This window comes from Prionailurus bengalensis, chromosome E2 (assembly GCF_016509475.1).
Source record: "Prionailurus bengalensis isolate Pbe53 chromosome E2, Fcat_Pben_1.1_paternal_pri, whole genome shotgun sequence".
Classification (NCBI taxonomy): Eukaryota; Metazoa; Chordata; class Mammalia; order Carnivora; family Felidae; genus Prionailurus; species Prionailurus bengalensis.
Genome location: NC_057352.1, coordinates 4,125,367 through 4,144,542, shown reverse-complemented (window position 1 = coordinate 4,144,542; position 19,176 = coordinate 4,125,367). Strand labels below are relative to the sequence as shown.

The 19,176-nt window shown below is 44.7% G+C and overlaps 1 protein-coding gene and 1 long non-coding RNA gene across 3 annotated transcripts; one reads left to right on the top strand and one right to left on the bottom strand.

Moving 5' to 3' along the window:
* Positions 1-763: 763 nt before the first annotated feature.
* LOC122494744 (V-set and transmembrane domain-containing protein 1-like) lies at positions 764-17,994 on the bottom strand. Of its 2 annotated transcripts, XM_043600150.1 has the most exons (8): positions 16,971-17,985; positions 12,262-12,708; positions 9,037-9,075; positions 4,158-4,250; positions 4,012-4,039; positions 3,790-3,839; positions 3,664-3,695; positions 764-1,007 (listed from the first exon to the last, which is right to left on the bottom strand). In XM_043600150.1, the coding sequence occupies exons 1-6, from the start codon at positions 17,002-17,004 to the stop codon at positions 3,794-3,796; spliced, it is 687 nt and encodes a 228-aa protein (XP_043456085.1). In that variant the 5' UTR covers positions 17,005-17,985; the 3' UTR covers positions 764-1,007; positions 3,664-3,695; positions 3,790-3,793. The 2 variants fall into 2 exon arrangements, with proteins under 2 accessions (XP_043456085.1, XP_043456086.1); XM_043600151.1 differs by lacking the exon at positions 3,664-3,695 and having other exon boundaries at positions 3,802-3,839; positions 16,971-17,994.
* Positions 2,729-4,657, top strand: LOC122494745. Its single transcript, XR_006300270.1, has 3 exons — positions 2,729-2,775; positions 3,355-3,479; positions 4,128-4,657. It is a non-coding gene; the product is annotated as an uncharacterized LOC122494745 (long non-coding RNA).
* Positions 17,995-19,176: the final 1,182 nt, after the last annotated feature.

Here is a 19,176-nt window from a genome sequence, read left to right as displayed (position 1 = left end):
ACTTAGGGTTGTGTTTGATAGGTCGTAGTTGGGTGTCTACATTTGTGGCTTGTATCTTGTGCTCCTTTTCAAAATCACTTGGTGTATGGGATGCCTCACCCAACAGCAATCAATGGAGTTTTCTGGGGGAACAGTTTTGTATGCTTTCAAAATCCCTTGGTCTATGGGATGCCTCACCCAACAGCAATCAATGGAGTTTTCTGGGGGAACAGTTTTGTATGCTTTCAAAATCCCTTGGTCTATGGGATGCCTCACCCAACAGCAATCAATGGAGTTTTCTGGGGGAACAGTTTTGTATGCTTTCAAAATCCCTTGGTCTATGGGATGCCTCACCCAACAGCAATCAATGGAGTTTTCTGGGGGAACAGTTTTGTATGCTTTCAAAATCCCTTGGTCTATGGGATGCCTCACCCAACAGCAATCAATGGAGTTTTCTGGGGGAACAGTTTTGTATGCTTTCAAAATCCCTTGGTCTATGGGATGCCTCACCCAACAGCAATCAATGGAGTTTTCTGGGGGAACAGTTTTGTATGCTTTCAAAATCCCTTGGTCTATGGGATGCCTCACCCAACAGCAATCAATGGAGTTTTCTGGGGGAACAGTTTTCTAGGTATGGGGTGCCATCTAGAATTCCCTAAGTGGGTATCCTGGTACTACCAGCCCATACACATGGTATGTGTTCTTAGCCTATGTTTTAAGCCAAACCGTACTAAAGTCACACTCCAAATTTTGGGGAAATCCAGCCAGTAATTCTTGAGAGGTGTGGAAGCAAAAAAGCAGAAACTTCATTTTATTACTATGGATTATGAGCCAAGGACACACAGTGACCTGGTTTCCCTGTGTTCGGTCACCTCCACCTCCTCAAATCACGTTCTCCTCCTTCCAGGGATCCTACAGCACTGTCCGTTCACAGGATCCTGGGGGCTCCTCGGCGGGGGACAGAAGCCGCCGCAGGTGGTGCCTTGGGGTTTCGATCAGCATAGCTCACTCCCTGGGGGTCTTTCAGCCTTTGGGGAAAAGAGATGGGCATTTAGAGCTTAGCTGTCTCCTATGGTACCTACAAGCCACATATGGCTATTTACATTTAAGTGAATTAAAGTTAAATCGAACTCAAAACTCAGGTCCTCAGTCACACCAGATGCGTCTCAAATGTGCACAAGCCACATGCAGCCAGTGGCTGTTGTATGAGCACAGCTTTGGGACACTTCCATCATGGCGGGAGGTCCTACTGGACAGAGCCATTCTAGGAATGGCCATGTTTCACGGACGATGAGGGTTTTGACTCTGGTTTTTTTAAAATTTTTTTTTCAACATTTATTTATTTTTGGGACAGAGAGAGACAGTGCATGAACGGGGGAGGGGCAGAGAGAGAGGGAGACACAGAATCGGAAACAGGCTCCAGGCTCTGAGCCATCAGCCCAGAGCCTGACGCAGGGCTCGAACTCATGGACCGCGAGAGCGTGACCTGGCTGAAGTCGGTCGCTTAACCGACTGCGCCACCCAGGCGCCCCAATAACACTGTTTTAAAAACAGTGTAATATTACATAACCAGTAGGAATTCTTGAAGGATAGTAGTTCTTATTCTCAAAACCATACATTTGCAATGACTGTTATTAGTCCCAGTTATACTCATTAGCATCGTTTCATTAAAACCAGAGTCAAGGGGCGCCTGGGTGGCGCAGTCGGTTAAGCGACCGACTTCAGCCAGGTCACGATCTCGCGGTCCGTGAGTTCGAGCCCCGCGTCGGGCTCTGGGCTGACGGCTCAGAGCCTGGAGCCTGTTTCAGATTCTGTGTCTCCCTCTCTCTCTGACCCTCCCCCGTTCATGCTCTGTCTCTTTCTGTCTCAAAAATAAATAAACGTTAAAAAAATTAAAAAAAAAGTGTTATTAAGATATAATTTATGTACCACGTGTGCAATTTGATGACATTTAGTGAATCGGTACAATGATGTGGCTGGCCATCGCCACAATAAGTTTTAGAACATTCGTCACCCAAAAAAGTTCCCTCGTGCCTATGTGCAGTTACACCTGCTCTCCCCACCCCAGCCATAGGCCACCACTGATGTGCTTTTTCCTGGAGATGTTACACAATGGAACACCACCATGGACAGTCTTCTGTATCTGGCTTTTTTTCACTTAGCAAAATGGTTTTTGCAATACATCCTTGTACCAAAGGTACCTATCACTAGTTTCTTCCTTTTTTATTGCTGAATAGAATTTCACTGTATGGAGGTAGCACATCGTAATATTATATTATTTTAATATTATGATCAACAATTTGCTAATCAATGTCATTAATCCAACGCTTAAAATAGGCCAGATTTGTTCATTGAGGCTTCATTTGTGAATCTGTGAACTATGTTTTTCCATACCTTAAAAAATTATATGAATATCTAAGTGAATGCCATGTGCATAAATATTTTTTAAACACAACATTGAACCATTTGTACTTTTTGCTAATGCCTCTTTTTACTTGCTCTGACATAAAGAATAAACCAATGGACCTCTGTGTCCTATGGAAAAAATGTATAAACGTTATCTGTTATTGCTCTTAGAGGTAATGCTAATTAAAAAAAATTTTTTTTGTTCATTTCTGACAGAGACAGAACGTGAGTGGGGGAGGGGCAGAGAGAGAGGGAGACACAGAATCCGAAGCTGGCTCCAGACTCCGAGCTGTCAGCACAGAGCCGGACACGGGGCTTGAACTCACAGACCACGAGATCATGACCTGAGCTGAAGTCAGACAACAAACTGAGCCATCCAGGTGCCCCAAGGTAATGCTAATTAATGTTGAATCACAAGTAAACAGTATTTTAAATAGAAAAAAATGTACATTGGTACATTTGATGTACCAATGATGTACATTGGTTAACATTTGTTAACCATTTGTTAATTGGTTAATGTTGGTTAACATTTGTTAATTGATGCTTTTATGCCATCTGACGTTTAAAATTTGCTGGAAACTCCAGCAAACCCTTTATGATTAGCACATCAGTGGATTCACACAGGCCTTCTCATGGGGGATTTTGATTCCCACTCGATATGGGAGGCAATGAAGGGTCCAGATCACAGGGGTTTCATGATTTGTCTCAGACCATATTGGTAATAAATAGTAGCCATGGGCAGTTGGAGTCTAGCTACTTGGGAACAAAAAGCCCATGTATCTTTGTTGATTGAGATGTAACTGACATATAACATTGTATAGGTTTTACCACTGTGGTGGTAATCGTGTTGCAATATATAAATGTATCAAGTGTTTATTTGATACATTTATATATTGCAACACGATCACCACCATAGTGCTAGCTAACACATGAATCCCATCACATAATTACCGTGTCTTTTCCAAGCAGTGAGAACAGTTAAGATGTAATCTCTTAGCAACTCTGAAGTTCCAATACATCCTTACGGACCATGATCACAATGCTGTGCATTTCATCTCCAGAACTTACTTATCTACCAACTTTCTCACCTCCTGGTAACCACCATTCTGCCCTCAGTTTATATGAGTTTGGCCGAAGCATATGTTTTTAAACACAATGTTCATTGGCCTCCGGTCAATTGTGTGAGCTGGGGGCAGTCATATAACCAGAGTGTGGGTTAAACCAGCGGGTGAACAGGGTCAGCCTATGGAGATAAGCGAGCTTGTGGGGAGAACTCACCGAGACAGATGTCCTTTCCAGGTCGGATGAATCTGCATGTGAGAGAAAGGGGGAAAAAAATCAGTTCTCAGATTGCAGGAGTCAGACTTACCCTTCCTATCCCACCATGCCCATGTGGTTTCTTCCCTTATCACTCACCCATAGCCTCCTGCTGGGGCAGTTTGGAATGGCTGGTTCTGAGAGACAGAAACACATTAAAGTGTGGGATCTGAAGACTGGGGGAGAGGATAGGGTTTTGGAGAGAAGAAGAGAGTCACAGCACGGGTTGGACGGGAGTGGGAATCACAGACACGCAAACAGGGTCTGTGAAAGGTGGGAGGGGGCACGAGATACGTTGAGTTTATCTACCTCTTGGTGGATTCTTCATGTGACAAATCTACAAAAAAACACATAATAATAATAATAATAATACAGGGAGGAATTTAGCTTATGAGAAAATCCTTCACTTCACTCCCCTTCCCCAGTGTTTTCGATCGGTGCATCCCTGAACTCACCATGCTGGGTGCATCTGTTGATGAGGAAGACGGAGAGGAAGAGGAGCAAAATGGAGAGACAGCTGCAGGTGGCAGCAATGATGGATCTGGTGACTGGTGGGAGAGGAGCAGGTCACACAATCAGTTTGGCTGCCCAGACACCCTGATCTGCATGCGGCAGGACAGTCGTCAGCAGCTAGACAATCCGGCTTCTAAAGCCTCCAGCTGCTGCTTCCGAGTTGGACCTTCCGATGTCTTAGGGGAGTGAATCTGACTTTCCCTTTCCCCATTCAAAGCGAGGATGGGAATAGTAGCTACTGACTGCACTGCATGGTGGGGGGCTGGGGGGGTAACCAGGTGGGCACTCCCAGAGAGGGCCTCGCCCAAGGGAAATTCCCAATCAGTGTGTCAGCCATATCAATAATAATGAAGATTTATGGGGCGCCCGGGTGGCTCAATTGGTTGAGCATCCGACTTCGGCGCAGGCCATGATCTCACAGTTCGTGGGTTCAAGCCCCACGTCGGGCTCTGTGCTGACATCTCACAGCCTGGATCCTGCTTCAGATTCTGTGTCTCCCCCTCTCTCTGCCCCTCCTCTGCTCATGCTCTGTCTCTTTCTGTCTCTCAAAAATAAATACATGTTTTTAAAAAAATTAAAAAAAAAAAAAAAGTCACACAGCCGGGATGGGCTTCAAGTCCTGGGATGTCTAACCCTTCAGGCCAGGCGGCCCCGGGTCCGGGCAGCTCTGTGCTGGCCACTGGGTGTGGAAACCCCAGAGAAGTGAGCTCACAGTCTGGGCAGATACGCGTTTCCCCACATAACGGCGATGCTGGCAGAGGCAAGTCCCATCAGACATGAATGGAAGTCCCAAGTCTCTCCCAGTTCAAGGGTTGTTTAAATGTTATACACCCCTGGGATATTATTCAGAAAATCCTACCATCTGCAACAAAGCCTATGAAACCTGGAGGGCATTATGCTAAGGGACATGAACCAAAGGCAAACACTACATGATTGGATTCCACTTACACTTGGAATCTAAAAAATTAAAAAAAAAATTTTTTTTTAAATTGAACTCATAGAAGCAGAGAGAAGATGGTTGCCAGGGGCTGAGGGCGGGGTAAGTGGGGAGAAGCTTCCAGTTAAAAGATGAATAAGGATTCCTGGGTGGCTCAGTCAGTTAAGCGTCTGACTTCAGCTTAGGTCATGAGTTCGAGCCCCGCATCAGGCTCGGTGCTGACAGCTCAGAGCCTGGAACCCGCTTCGGATTCTGCGTCTCCCTCTCTCTGCCCCTTCCCCGCTCATGCTCTGTCTCTCTCTCTTTCTCAAAAATGAATAAACTTAAAAAAAAACTTTAAAAAAAAAAGGAGTAAGAGTATAACAAGTTTTGAGAGAAATCCAGAGGCGATCCAGGATGTGTATAGTGATTATTCAAGTTCATAAAGTACATTACTTTCCTTGGTATTCACTTTTTGGGGCAACAGGAACGTCAGTCAGGAGAAATATGTTAATGCAAATTCGTAACTGTTTAAATCTAATATCTAACATATACGTGTTTTAAGTTAAAATGGCACATAATAAGCAATTTTATTGCCAATCACATGAAGTTTTCCCTTTATGTGAGATCTTGAATTTACAATGAACGTTTCCTGGCTACCAGGAACATTCTTTTTGAATTATCTAGATATGTCTTATTTCTAAACAGAACCACACCAGTTAGTATTTTCACAGGAGGGTTCTCTTGCTGACTGAGGCTTACTAGAATCATCTTTTGTGTGGAATTTTTCTTCCAAAATGCCTACTATACAGAAGACCATAAGAACTGAATTTTTTTGTTTGATAGTACTTTTTTTCAGTCTTTTAAATTCGGACAGAATTTGAACACATCGGCTCTGTTTGCACTCAAAAGAAGCGAATAAAAAGTACTTATAAAAGACAACATGGGGTACCTGGGTGGCGCAGTTGGTTGGGCGTCTGCCTTCGGCTCAGGTCATGATCTCACAATCCGTGAGTTCGAGCCCCACATCGGGCTCTGTGCTGACCGCTCAGAGCCTGGAGCCTGCTTCGGATTCTGTGTCTCCCTCTCTCTCTGCTCCTCCCCCGCTCCCACTCTGTCTCTCTCTCAAAAATAAATATTAAAAAATATTTTTTTTTTACATATGGAAAGAGGGGCAACTGGGTGGGTGTCTCAGTTGGCTGAGTGTCCCGACTTCGGCTCAGGCCATGATGGCCCCACGTCCGGCTCTGTGCTGACCGCTCAGAGCCTGGAGCCTGCTTCGGATTCTGTGTCTCCCTCTCTCTCTGCCCCTCCCTGTCTCACACTCTTGTCTCTCGCTCTCACAAAAATAAATAAATATTAAATTTTTTTTAAAAAGGTGAATAAATTCTGCACATGTAATGTATCGTATGGTGACAGTAGCTGATACTCTATTGTATAATTGAAATTTGCTTAAAGAGATCTTAAGCATTCTTACTAAAAAAAAAAAAAAAAGTGAGTACGTGAGGGGCAGGTGCATTCATTCACTTGATGGGGGGATTCCTTTCACGGCGTACTGGTACTCCCAACCATCACGGGGCACACTTTAAGCACCTTATTTTATTTCCCGGTTACAGCTCCATAAAGATGGGGCCGGAAGGAGAGGGGTGGGGTGAGAATACCTGACTCACAGAGCTGGATAATGACGGAAGGTGCGAGTGCTGGCTTTACAACGCTCAGTCTAGACTCTGACTCACCGTGTAGGGTAATGACATCGCAGTGATAATGATTAATTCCCCCCCCCCCCATACTCCTCCTTCCCTGCTCCCCCAGATCCCTTTGCCGTCTTTATGCACTCTGGATCGTGCTTTCCTGCCTTAAGCCCTGGCTGCCCGTGTGTGCCACCTTCTCCATGTCCTGCACTTTCCCGTGGCATGGAGCAAGAGGCACTCACTCGTGTTCTGTCCTTTTCTTCTCCTGCCTTCTTCCCCGTGCCCTCTACAATATCGTTTCCACGCTCGTACTTCGGTGAGAGTCTGCTTCTAGCAGCCCTGAATCCAACACACCCTCAAACACAGCGATCTGTCAGCGCATCACCAGGGACGTGAGACACAGGGCAGGAGCAGCTCTTCCCGGACTAGCAAGGCCCCGAATGGACGCAGAGAAGCTTCAACCTTCCTCTAGCCTAGATTTCTCTCCCACAGCGGCTCACTAGAAATGAGAAGTGAACTATTACAAGACTTTCCTCTTCCGATGGCCCCACACCCATCGATCTGAGCTCACCCTGAGATGTCCACATATCCTGGCCAAATTTCACATCCCTGTTTACAAGTTGCCAGAATAAACTACAAAGAGTCTCTGGTGTTGGTGTGAAGGAATCAGACGAGCAAAGGGATACAGCTTGACATGGGGCGTAAATGAAGCCACAGGCACAGAAGAGAAGGCTGGCCTCGTATGCGGGCTGGGGACATCCTGTCTGAGCTTAAAGGCTTTATTCTGTTTAGAATCGCGGCGGTATAAATTTGAACTCAGAAAGCACATCTTAAGAAGACACCCACTAGGGTGTCTATAATAAAAGGAAAATAAGGGTTGGCCAGGGTATGGAGATAATGGAACCCACATGCATTACTGGTGGGAATGTTAAATGGAGCGGCCATGTTGGGAAATAACTTGGCCGTTTCTCAGAAGGTTAAATGTAGACTTAACATACACCCTTCCAATTCTACCCATGGGTAGATACCGAAGAAAAATCGGGAGCGGGGACTCAAACAGGTATGTGCACCCCAATGCTCAGGGTAGAATTATTGCGATACCAAAAAGGTGTGAACAACCCAAATGTCCACCATGGGGATGGGGAGAGACCGCTTAACAGGCTGGCGATTTCATTTGGGGGTGATGAGAATGTTCTGGAATTGTAGAGTGGCTGTGGCTGCACAGCCTTGCAAACATACTAAAATGCCACTGAGTCATATACTTCAAAAGGGTGAATTTAGGGAGTGTAGTTATGCATCAACCAAAAAGAAAGAAAACGCAAGAGCCAAAATCACCGTTTCTCTTCCTCTTTCCCCTCTGACACTTCCTGCTCTATTTCTGACCCTTTCGTGCTCCTGGGTGCTATCGGATTTCAGATCTCTCCAAGAAAACATTCTTGGCATGCATTATGGTCCTAAAGCTGGAGTAGAAATCATTTCCCAAGTCTGCTAATCCTGAATAAACACATTTTCAAAGACTATTACTTATTTTGCAAGGACATTTTGGGAGATACCTTTAAAAAAACAAAAAAGCTGGTTATGTCAGTGTCAACTCTAATGACAGCCCTGAGCCATTTTGGCTCTTTGGAGTAGCTTAATAGGGATGTTACAAGTTGCAGAAATTAAAGATGAGTAAGCACCTAGTTGCCAATTTACATTATATATTTGGCCATTAAAATCTGGATGAGCTCCTGTTTTCATCCAAAGATGTCAAAAGCTCTAACTTTTACAGGCATCTCTGAGGATAGAATCTTAGCCAATTCTTCATGGCAAAGCAGCATCAGGGAAAAGTAACTGAATGTTCAGCTGTGTTTGAGAATTTAGAAGTTTTAGCAAGTCCTTTGGTCATACATATTCCCAAAGCACGCGGACTCCACAGCATAGGGATCGTGCTGCCCAAACCAGACGCACAAGCTCATCCCCATTCTTCCCAAAACTTCACCATAGTGTTTTCATTACGTAAAATGACAAACGATGCACCTCATGCTGTCTTACTCATCAGATTTTTATGAACCCAGGAGGAGCTCAGGAGTCATTGCCCAAGAGAGGCAATCATCCTCCCAATCGCATTGAGAAATCATGCATCGAGATGCTTCTTGTGCCTTTTAATCAAAAAGGATCCCCTGTCTCATGAGGTGGGTATAATTTGGAAAAGCATTCTTCAATTTCTCTTACCTTTTCCCCCTGGAGGGGCTCTGCGTTTATTGCGGTCATCTAGAAAACAGGAGGTAAGAAAAAAAATCACAATGATTGTGTGGGAATCTTGGGGTCCTATGTCCTCATGTCCCACTTACGGACTCTATGCCTTCTTTGGGAAGCAGAGAATGTCTTCCCCACTCTTGGGATGCTCACTGGGTTCGCAAACCAGGGTCAGAATATGAGATTGCTCTCTCTCATATTCTTGGAGTTTTGATATTATTTCTAATAACAAAAATATTTTTATGACCCCACTAATTCCCCCCTCCCCTTCCAATCCTATTCCTTGCCAGTCTTCCCTATCTCAGGCAAGAGCACGGCCATTTTGCAAATATTCTCTCCCATTTGGTTAAGTTGTCTTCTCATCTTGTTGACTGTTTCTTCAGCCACGCAGAAGCTTTTTAGCTTGATGCCTTCCCACTTGTTTATTTTTGCCTTTTTAAAAAAATTTTTTTTAACGTTTATTTATTTTTGAGACAGAGAGAGGCAGAGCATGAACGGGGGAGGGTCAGAGAGAGAGGGAGACACAGAATCCGAAGCAGGCTCCAGGCTCTGGGCCATCATCAGCCCAGAGTCCGACGCGGGGCTCGAACTCACGGACTGTGAGATCGTGACCTGAGCTGAAGTCAGACGCTTAACCGACTGAGCCACCCAGGCGCCCCTATTTTTGCCTTTTTAATGCTTTTTGTGTCATATCTGAAAACCTCATTGCCAAGATTAAGCAAAGGAGTTTTCCCCTGTTTTCTTCAAGGAATTTTATGGTGTGGGGTCTTATGTTTAAGTCTCTACTACGTTTTGAATTGATTTTTGTGAGTGGTGTAAGATAGGGGTCCAATTTCATTCTTCTGCATATGGGTATCCAGTTCTCCCAACACCATTTATTGAAGAGACTACCCTCACCCCACTGAGTATTTTTGGCTCCCCTACCAAATGCTAGTTGATTGTATACGTGAGGCTTGAATTCTGGGCTCTTGGTTTTGTTTTGCTGGTCTATGTGTGTCTATTTTTATGCCAGTACCATACCATTTGGATTACTATAGCTTTCTAGTATAGTTTGAAATTAGGATGTGTGATACCCCCAACTTTCTTCTTTCTCCGTATTGCTTTGACCATTCAGGATCCAGCATTTTTTTGGTTGAGTCTTTAGGATTTTCCATATGTAAGATTACATCATCTGCAAATAAAGACAGTTCTACTTCTTCCTTTCCAGTTTGGATGCCTCTTACTCCTTTGTCTTGTTTGATTGTTCTATTACTACGTTGAATGGAAGTGGTGAGAGCGGACATCCTTGTCTTGTTTCTGACGTTAGAGGAAAAGCTTTCGACCTTTCCCCTTCAAGTATGATGCCAACTGTGGACTTGCGTATGTCCTTTGTTATGTTGAGATGTATTCCTTCTATACCCCATTTGTGGAGAGTTTTTAATTTTGAAAGTATGTTGTATTTTGTCAAGTACCTTTTCTGCATCTACTGAGATGATCGTGTGACTTCTGTCCTTCATTCACTAATGTGGTCTATCGCATTTATTGATTGTATATGTTGAGCCATCCGTATGCCACAGGGACAAATCCCACTTAACCATGACGTGTAACCTTAATGTGCTGTTGAACTTGGTTGCTAATGTTTTGTTGGGAATGTCTGCATCTATGTTCATCAGGGATATTATATTGCTCCGTAGTTTTCTTTTAGTGTTGCTGTCTGGCTTTGGTATCGGTGATGCCGGCCTCGTGAAATGAAAGTAGGAGTGTTCCCTCCTCTTCCATTTTTGGGAAGACTCTGAGAAGGATTTGCATTATTTTTTCTTTAAATGTCTGGTGGAATTCATAAGTGAAACCTTCTGGTTGGTCCTGGGCTCTTCTTCATTGGGAGGTTTTTTGATTTTTGAGGCACTCTCCTTCTCTGTTATTGATCTGTTCAGATTTTCCATTTCTTCATGATTCAGTCTTGGTTTGTAGATGTCCACACAGGTTCCCTTGTCCATAAGTTATTGATCACATCTCCAGGTGCTTCCAGACCATGGCCAATAGGACCTGGAAATAATTTACAGTCTCCTGCAGGTTCCACAGCTGGTACTGAGGTCTGTCTGCCTACTACTCAACTCACAGGTGGGTGAGACTCCTCTTGGGTCCCTTGGTGTATAGTGCCGAATCCCACAACTCCCACAAAAGCGCTTTTGTTTGTGCATGGATGCCACATTTCTGTTGTTGACGTGGAAGATTGGTACAAAAATGAGGGATGTCTTATGCTGCCATGATGTTCACTTTGGATTTTCTTATTTTCTCAACTTGTAGTGGCTCTGCCATCACCGTTTTCAGCAGAACAATATCCATACATTTGGTTCTGCTGTATGGAATCAGAGTCTCACACTGTGACCTGGAATTGTCTCAGGATCTATGCTGAGTAAGAGGGAAGGTTTTAGGATTAATCCTGAAGAGTACAAAGCAACGGGGGTAAAGGGGAGGACCAGGGTTTCCCTGGGGACATTCTTACCCATCTCTGTATTAACCATGTCTTTTATTTTCTGTATTTGATTCTTTGACATTTTGGGACCTTGCTGACCCTGGAGATACTCTCCTCCCAGGGTATCTACTTCCTAGAGATAAGAGACAGCTCCCCCTCAAGCACACCTCTCAAATGCAACCCAAGCAATCCAGAACTCACACTCTCGACCACCTCCTCTATGGCTCCCACACTCTGGACCACTATTCCCCTGCCCTAATGACTCCAGGGCCAGATACGAGACACTCAGGGACAGCCTCTATACCCCAGAGCCAATACTAAGCCTGTTCCTTCCCACAGAAACCACAGTAAAGGTTTCTGCCCCATCTTCTCCCTCCCTCTGCTTCCTGACTAGCCTTGGTGCTTCTCTGTGTGGTCCTGCATGGCATCCCCCTCTTGGAAACTCTAACAAACACTTTTTTTCCCCCCAGTAACAATCACATCTCCATCTTTGGTCATACTTCAAATTTTCTGTTAATACCTATATTCTAAAACACCCTCCACACCCACCTCATTGATACCCATTCGGAATATCTGATGAGAACTGGTCACCAAATTCAGTTCCCATTCCCGCCTTCCCCCAATTCTCTACACTCAAGCGGTCACAGCTGTCTTTTTGTTTCCTGGACTCTTCTCTCCCCAGCCATGTTCCATCACAGGGAAAGGAATATGTGCCTCAAGGGCAAACCTGAAGCTGCCTTTCTCACCTGTGACCTCCAGCTGCAGGTGTTCACTCTCCTCTGACCACTCCTGGGAGTCCATTGTCTTGTAGGCACAAAAGTACGTCCCAGCATCCTTTGGCTCCAGGTGAGTGAGGAGGAATTCAGCCTCATATCCTGCAGATCTCTGCTCCTGTCTGTACCCAGAGTCCTGCAGCTTCCCCAGCATGAATGTCACATTGTGGCAGTGACCCAGGCACCTCAAGGTCACGTTATGTCCCTGTTCAACCAGTGGGCTGGGCAAGGCACTGAGGTAGGGTTTGGTAAGTGTCTCTGGAAAGAATTCAGAGTTAGTCTGAATCTTCCAAGTGATGACTGCCAATGCCCTCCCAGAATTCAGAGGATCAGAGAGAAAACTTGGGATGCAGGAACAGATAAAGTGTATGCAAGAAAACTCACCATTCTTTTTCTCAACTTCAAAGCCCAGGGAAAGCCCTGGAAGAGAAAACCTCATTAGACGTGAGTTTATATACTCATCTTGGAGTACAAATCAAGCAGATGATGTGTGACTAATTTGTTAAAGATCCATCCCATTTCTTGAAGGTACTTCCTTGGGTTGATTTAAAAAAATTTTTTTTAATGTTTATTTATCTTTGAGAGAGAGATAGTGACAGAACACGAGCAGGGGAGGGGCTGAGAGAGAGAGGGAGACACAGAATCTGAAGCAGGCTCCAGGCTCTGAGCTGTCAGCACAGAGCCCAATGCGGGGCTCAAACTCACAGACTGCAAGATCATGACCCGAGACAAAGTCAGACGCTTAACCAACTGAGCCACCCAGGTGCCCCTCCTTGGGTTTACTTTTTACCTTTTGCTTATGTCCCATTGTTTCTCATTCAGGAGTTATGTTTATGTACAAAATTCCAGTAACCTTTCCTGATTTATTGTGTTGCTTTCCCAATTAGTTTTTTCTTTCACCATCTAGAAATCATTGCACACTTACCTATATTTTCCTCTCCTGTCTTGTATGACGGCAGTTTTCACCCTTACCACTTAAATGATGCAATGGTTATTTTATCGTGGAGTATGAGTGGAGGGTTTCCTCTCTGATTCAAATGGAGAGGAAGTTGCTCTCTCTAACAAAGTTCTTCTTTTCACAAAGAATTCAAGACATTCATGGTCCTAAATGCTTTCTTCACTCTTGGCTTTGATCTTGACAAACATCAGCCCCTCCCTCTCCTGTGTTCTGTTCTATTTATTTCATTCTGGGACAGGAACATCATCCCATGGATGAAAATATGGGAAACCAGTCTTGGGGTCTGCCAAGAGTTGAAGCTAGAATTTCTCAATGCAAGAGTATCTCGAGACATCTGGCCTTTGTTTAAACTCAGAGGTCAACTCACAACAGGGACCCCCAAGCTTCACCTAGAAGGAAGGAGGTGGAGTCTAGACAGTGTGCTGAGAGGGCACTTGCAGTGACAATGTCTGGGATTAGTAGGTACGAAATCATCCTCTGGGTGATCAGGGAGTCCTAGGTCTCATGGTCCCTTTTTAGTGCCCTGCCCCCACCAATCCTGCTTTCAGACTCATGTTTATCTCAGCTCTGATATCAGCCAATATTCTGCTCAAATAGTGATTCCCTTAAACACACACACACACACACACACACAAACATACAGTTGCCTTTAGTTCATTTTACATTGTGAAACCCTACCAGAGAATAGAAAGTGAGGGAGGGGTCCTCTTTCTTTGTCAAATAAAATTGTGTATATTTAAGTTCTACAGTATGATGATTTTATATCTATCTATCATCTATCAATCAATGATTACCACCTTCAAGCTAGTTAACACCTCCATCACCTCATATAGTTACCCTTTGTGAGTGTGTGTGTGTGTGTGTGTGGTGAGAATACAGAATCGTTAACTCAAGTCCCCATACTGTGCATTGGATTCCTCAGAACTTGTCCATCTCTCCTAACAAGGGACGACAGCTGACTTAGACAAGGAAGACTGAAATGGAGAAAGCTGTCATTAAGGGGAAGAAACCCAGTGGCGTTCAGGATAACCTGAAAAAGCACATTTCCCACAATACAGTAGAGAAACTACCAATGATCAAGTATCTGTCATTTGGCTGACGCTTTACAGATACTGACCATTTACATACTCGTATGACTTAGCACGTCCTTTGCAGATGACTGTCACTTGCCATACAGCTACCATATTTGCACACCTCTACCATATATCCTACATCTAACATTTAGAATGGCCTTTACATACATCAAATGGAGAGCTGTACAATGTCCAGCCTAGTTAGGGGCTATTACCTTTACTGAGATAGGAAGGAGTGGGGGCCCTAGAAACCACAGTTCCCTAAAAACTAATGTGATACTGTGATTTATGGTAAGAAACATACATTTGGTTTCTGTCCTGGTTCCTGGCACAGAGGTCCTGAAACCCTTGGAATTTTCTAAGTGTTGAAAGCGATAAGCATTCTTTCATTATGTAAATGAAGGGACTTTTGGACCACACCTAAGGATGGGGACTGGTTGCCAAGGGAATCAACCCTAGGAGGACAAGGCTGGAACTTTCAGTCCCACCTCACTGACCTCTGGGGAGGGGAGAGGGGCTGGAGATGGAATCAATCACCAATGGCCAATGATTTCATCAACCATGCCTATGGAATGAAACCTCTATAAAAGCTCTAAAGGACGAGTTCAGAGAGCTTCCAGGATGGTGAACATATGGAGGTGAAGGGGAGAATGGTGCACCTGGAGAAGACATGGAAACTCTGTGCTCTTTCCCCATACCTGGCCCTCCACACCTCTTCCATCTGGCTGTTCCAGAGCCATATATATTTATATTTTTATATTTATAATATTCTCTTTTTTTTAATTTTTGTTTTAACGTTTATTTATTTTTGAGACAGAGAGAGACACAGCATGAACGGGGGAGGGGCAGAGAGAGAGGGAGACACAGAATCGGAAACAGGTTCCAGGCTCTGAGCCATCAGCCCAGAGCCTGACACGGGGCTCGAACTCACGGACCGCGAGATAGTGACCTGGCTGAAGTTGGACGCTTAACCGACTGCGCCACCCAGGCGCCCCTAAAATGGTTACTCTTATGTGAACTGTACCTCAATACATTTAAACATTTTTATGTCAGTTGGGTACTTTTGCCCTAAAGATGCACAAAGATTCAGGTATCAAAAGTCCACCTGAAATAAGATTAAGTGGAAATGCCTAGTTGTAGCGCAAGCAACCTCCGTCAAGTGCAAGGGTAGATCTGGCTGGCCTCTAGAGCCATCTGATCCAGGGTTTCAGTGCTGTTAGGGCCTTTTCTCTTCACTGGCATGCATCACTCCCTCTGAATATGGTCAGGATAGGACCAAGAGCCTGGGAGCGGGGCTGAGGGCAACTACAGTCTGGCATCTTTGGAAGGTCACTTCATAGAGGACCAAAATTTATCTGTGTCCTGATGCCAGTTTGAGAAACTTCCCGACAGAACTGGACTGGCTTGCTTTGCATCATCCCTGGAATAATGATTATGGCCAAAGAGAAGGACAGTCTTATGGGTTGATTTGTGTCCCCCTCAAAAGATATGTTCAAGTCCTAATATGTTATTTGGAAATAGTGTTATTGGGGAGTAGGATGGCCCCCTAATCCAGTATGACTGGTGTCTGCATAGGAAGAGGTGGAGAGATATGGAGACAGACACAGAGGGAAGACGGCCATTTGAAGACACGAGAGATCCCAGCAAAGTATCTACAGACAAGGAGCCCAAGGACTGCCTGCCATCCCCAGAAGCGAGGAGAGCTGGGAACAGATTCTCCCTTCAAGCCTCAGAGCCCTCACAAGGAACCAGCTCTGCACCTTGATCTTGGACTTCTGGCCTCCAGAACTGTGAGAGAATACATTTTTATGGTTTTAAGCCACTTGGCTTGTGGCACTTTGTGACAGCAGCCCCAGGAAATGAATATGGGCAGGAAAAGGTCAGTCTCTTGACTTCCCAGATTATTCTGCCTTACAGCGGGAGGTTTGGGGTACAGTGACTGACAGCCACCCCAGAAGCTCAAATGTGTGTGTGGGAGGAACAATACCCCAAAGGGAAGGTCTATACCCCAGAAGAAGGAGGAAGGAACTGGGGCAGATGAGAAGTCCTGCTGTTCTCCACACACACCCTTCACCTCCTACTCACGAAAGAGGGAGGAAGTGGGGGCTTGGTCAGTGGAGCTGCTGGTTCAAAGTCTAGAGCTCCTGTATGACCAAGCCACAGTTATAATCGAGGCGTTCCTTTCTACAGGCTCAGATCCATCACGTTCAAGTTGAGGACAGTTAAAATCAGGCTGAAGATAGGGCTGGCCAGAAAATTTTCATGTCATCCATTGTCTGCAGCATAACTCTTCACGGAATTCCTGATTTGTACCCAAACTCATCACTCCACACTGTACATACCCCACCCTCCTATATGCCTACGAGCATTCATGGCAAGACTGGTATTTAGACAAAACAGGTTTGGGGACCCCATGGGAGCTCTGCATTTCACAGCTGAGTAAACCAGGGTGCCACTACACATCTCTGAACCTTGGTTCCTCATTCCTTATGTGCAAGCACCAGTACAGAGGCATGTTGTACCACAGCCCACCAAAGTCTGACAGGTGGCATGTGTCTAAGACACAGAAGCCATCAATTCACATCAACCTCCACTTCATGGTAAATTTTCTCACCCACCCAAACCCATCCATCCCAGTCCTGGAGACTCACCGAGGCAAAGCAAGGACAGGAATTCTGTGATCATAGTGTCCCTTCCACCCAGACCAAGATCCTGTCTTCAGTTTTATAGTTCAAAGGAAGAAGGGGGACCGGGCCATCATGGCTCCCTCCTGCCACTTTGTGCCCAGGCTGTGTGGGTAGAGGTTTCACCCTGACACTTTGGTTCTCCACCACCTGGTATAGAGTTTCCTTCTCACAACCAAGCCAGGAAATGATCAATGACAACATCTCCTTCATAAATCCGGTGTGTGTGGCTCCAGCTCCACCCACCCCAAGATCTGTCTTATCTCATCTAAAGTCCTGACCAAGATATTTTCTTTAAAAAAAAATAATAATTGTCTTGGAAAACGTTTTAGAGTTGCAAAAAAAAAAAAATACAGGGTTCCCATGTGCCCATCAACCAGCTTTCCCTAATGGTAATAGAAATACAGTACATTATCAAAACCAGAAATTTAGCATCAGCACAATACAGTGTCTGGGCAAGCACATGGTAATGTCTAAAATGCAGGAGTCTCTGGTAAAAGCTGGGCACCTGCTGCCCATGAGAGCAGGTTGGTCAACAAGAAAGCAGAAATGGATGTCTGCCTTTGAAGCTGAGTAAACTTGTCTCTTAGTAAACCTTGACAAATGGGTCACACATTGGATTTTTAGTGTGCTTTCTTTTACAGAAGAGAAAGTAATCAAGGGAAATTGGAAAGCTTCCATTCAATTTTTTTCCCCTCACGGGGAGAGTGTAATTCCATTTTCCAGGAACAAAGGAGGAGATATTGATGAATTAAGGGAGAAAATTCCTCTCTAAAAGTACAACACACATCTTTCTTTCCCAGCTACTCATTGCTTCCCAAGTTAGTTAAGACTCTTGTTAATTAATGATTGCCTCACATAACTGAAAACACTAGGGTTGTAATGGGTTCAAGCATGGGTAGATCCAAATGCTCAAATAATAGAACTCTGTCTTTCTCCATGTCTGGGCGCCACTTCCCACTGTGTAGACTTCACTCTCAGGTTATTTCTCATTATGTTCTGGGAAGATATCCACCAGCATATCCAGGCAGAAATAATGTACTTGAAAAAAAATAGTATGCTTGCGCTAACACTTGCAACAAAACTCATAAGGCAGACTCAACATTGCTTGATCTTGGTTTACATATCTGTTCCTAAATTGATCGATGTAGCCAGTGTGATAGATTATGCTGATTGGCCTTTCTGGGGCAATGAGCACACCTGCAGCTAGAAAGTTGGATCAATCTCATTTAACCACAGAGAGTAAGTGATAGTTGGCCAATGTCCCAGTCAAGATAGTCTTACCAGGATATACAGGATATGAGTAGTTAGACGTGCAAAAAGTCAATACTGTCCACTATGTGCCTTCGTCTGCCCATGTAAGGCTGTGCCCAGGCACGATTTTGCCTCCTTCCCAGAACTAATCTATGATTCTCCTCTCCCTTAACCATGAATATTTAACCATGAGATTGCTGAAATTGTGTGCAGGTGCCATAATGTTATAACAGCTATACATCAGCTTTCTAGAATTATTAGGTCCCTTGCCTGGAGGTGAGGAGAGTTGGGAGGAAACATGGTTGTTTGCAGATACACAAGGGTTGAAAAATCATACACTACACCTCAAAGCAGATGCCAGCACCTTATTTTTTAAAAATTTCTAATATTTATTTGTTTTTGAGAGAGAGAGAGAGCAGGGGAGGGGCAGAGAGATAGGGAGACACAGAATCTGAAGCAGTCTCCAGGCTCTGAGCTGTCAGCACAGAGCCCGACATGGGGCTCAATCCCACAAATCCCACTTGGATTGAAAGTATTGGAGGAATTAAGATTGGAAGGGAAGACTTCGGAAATGGAGAAAAGCCCCAACCCTGGACCACTCCATGTCTACTAAAAACAGCTTCTTTGATACTTTATATGCCCTCTGATTCAACCTCAACCTTGTCCTGCAACTATTTTTTAAGTACAATTTTTCAGAGGTTAAGTTTCCAACAAAACACCAGTGGAAAGTGAGTTCTGATTTTCATTAAGATTTGAAATCACTCAAGGGGCGCCTGGGTGGCGCAGTCGGTTAAGCGTCCGACTTCAGCCAGGTCACGATCTCGCGGTCCGTGAGTTCGAGCCCCGCGTCAGGCTCTGGGCTGATGGCTCAGAGCCTGGAGCCTGTTTCCGATTCTGTGTCTCCCTCTCTCTCTGCCCC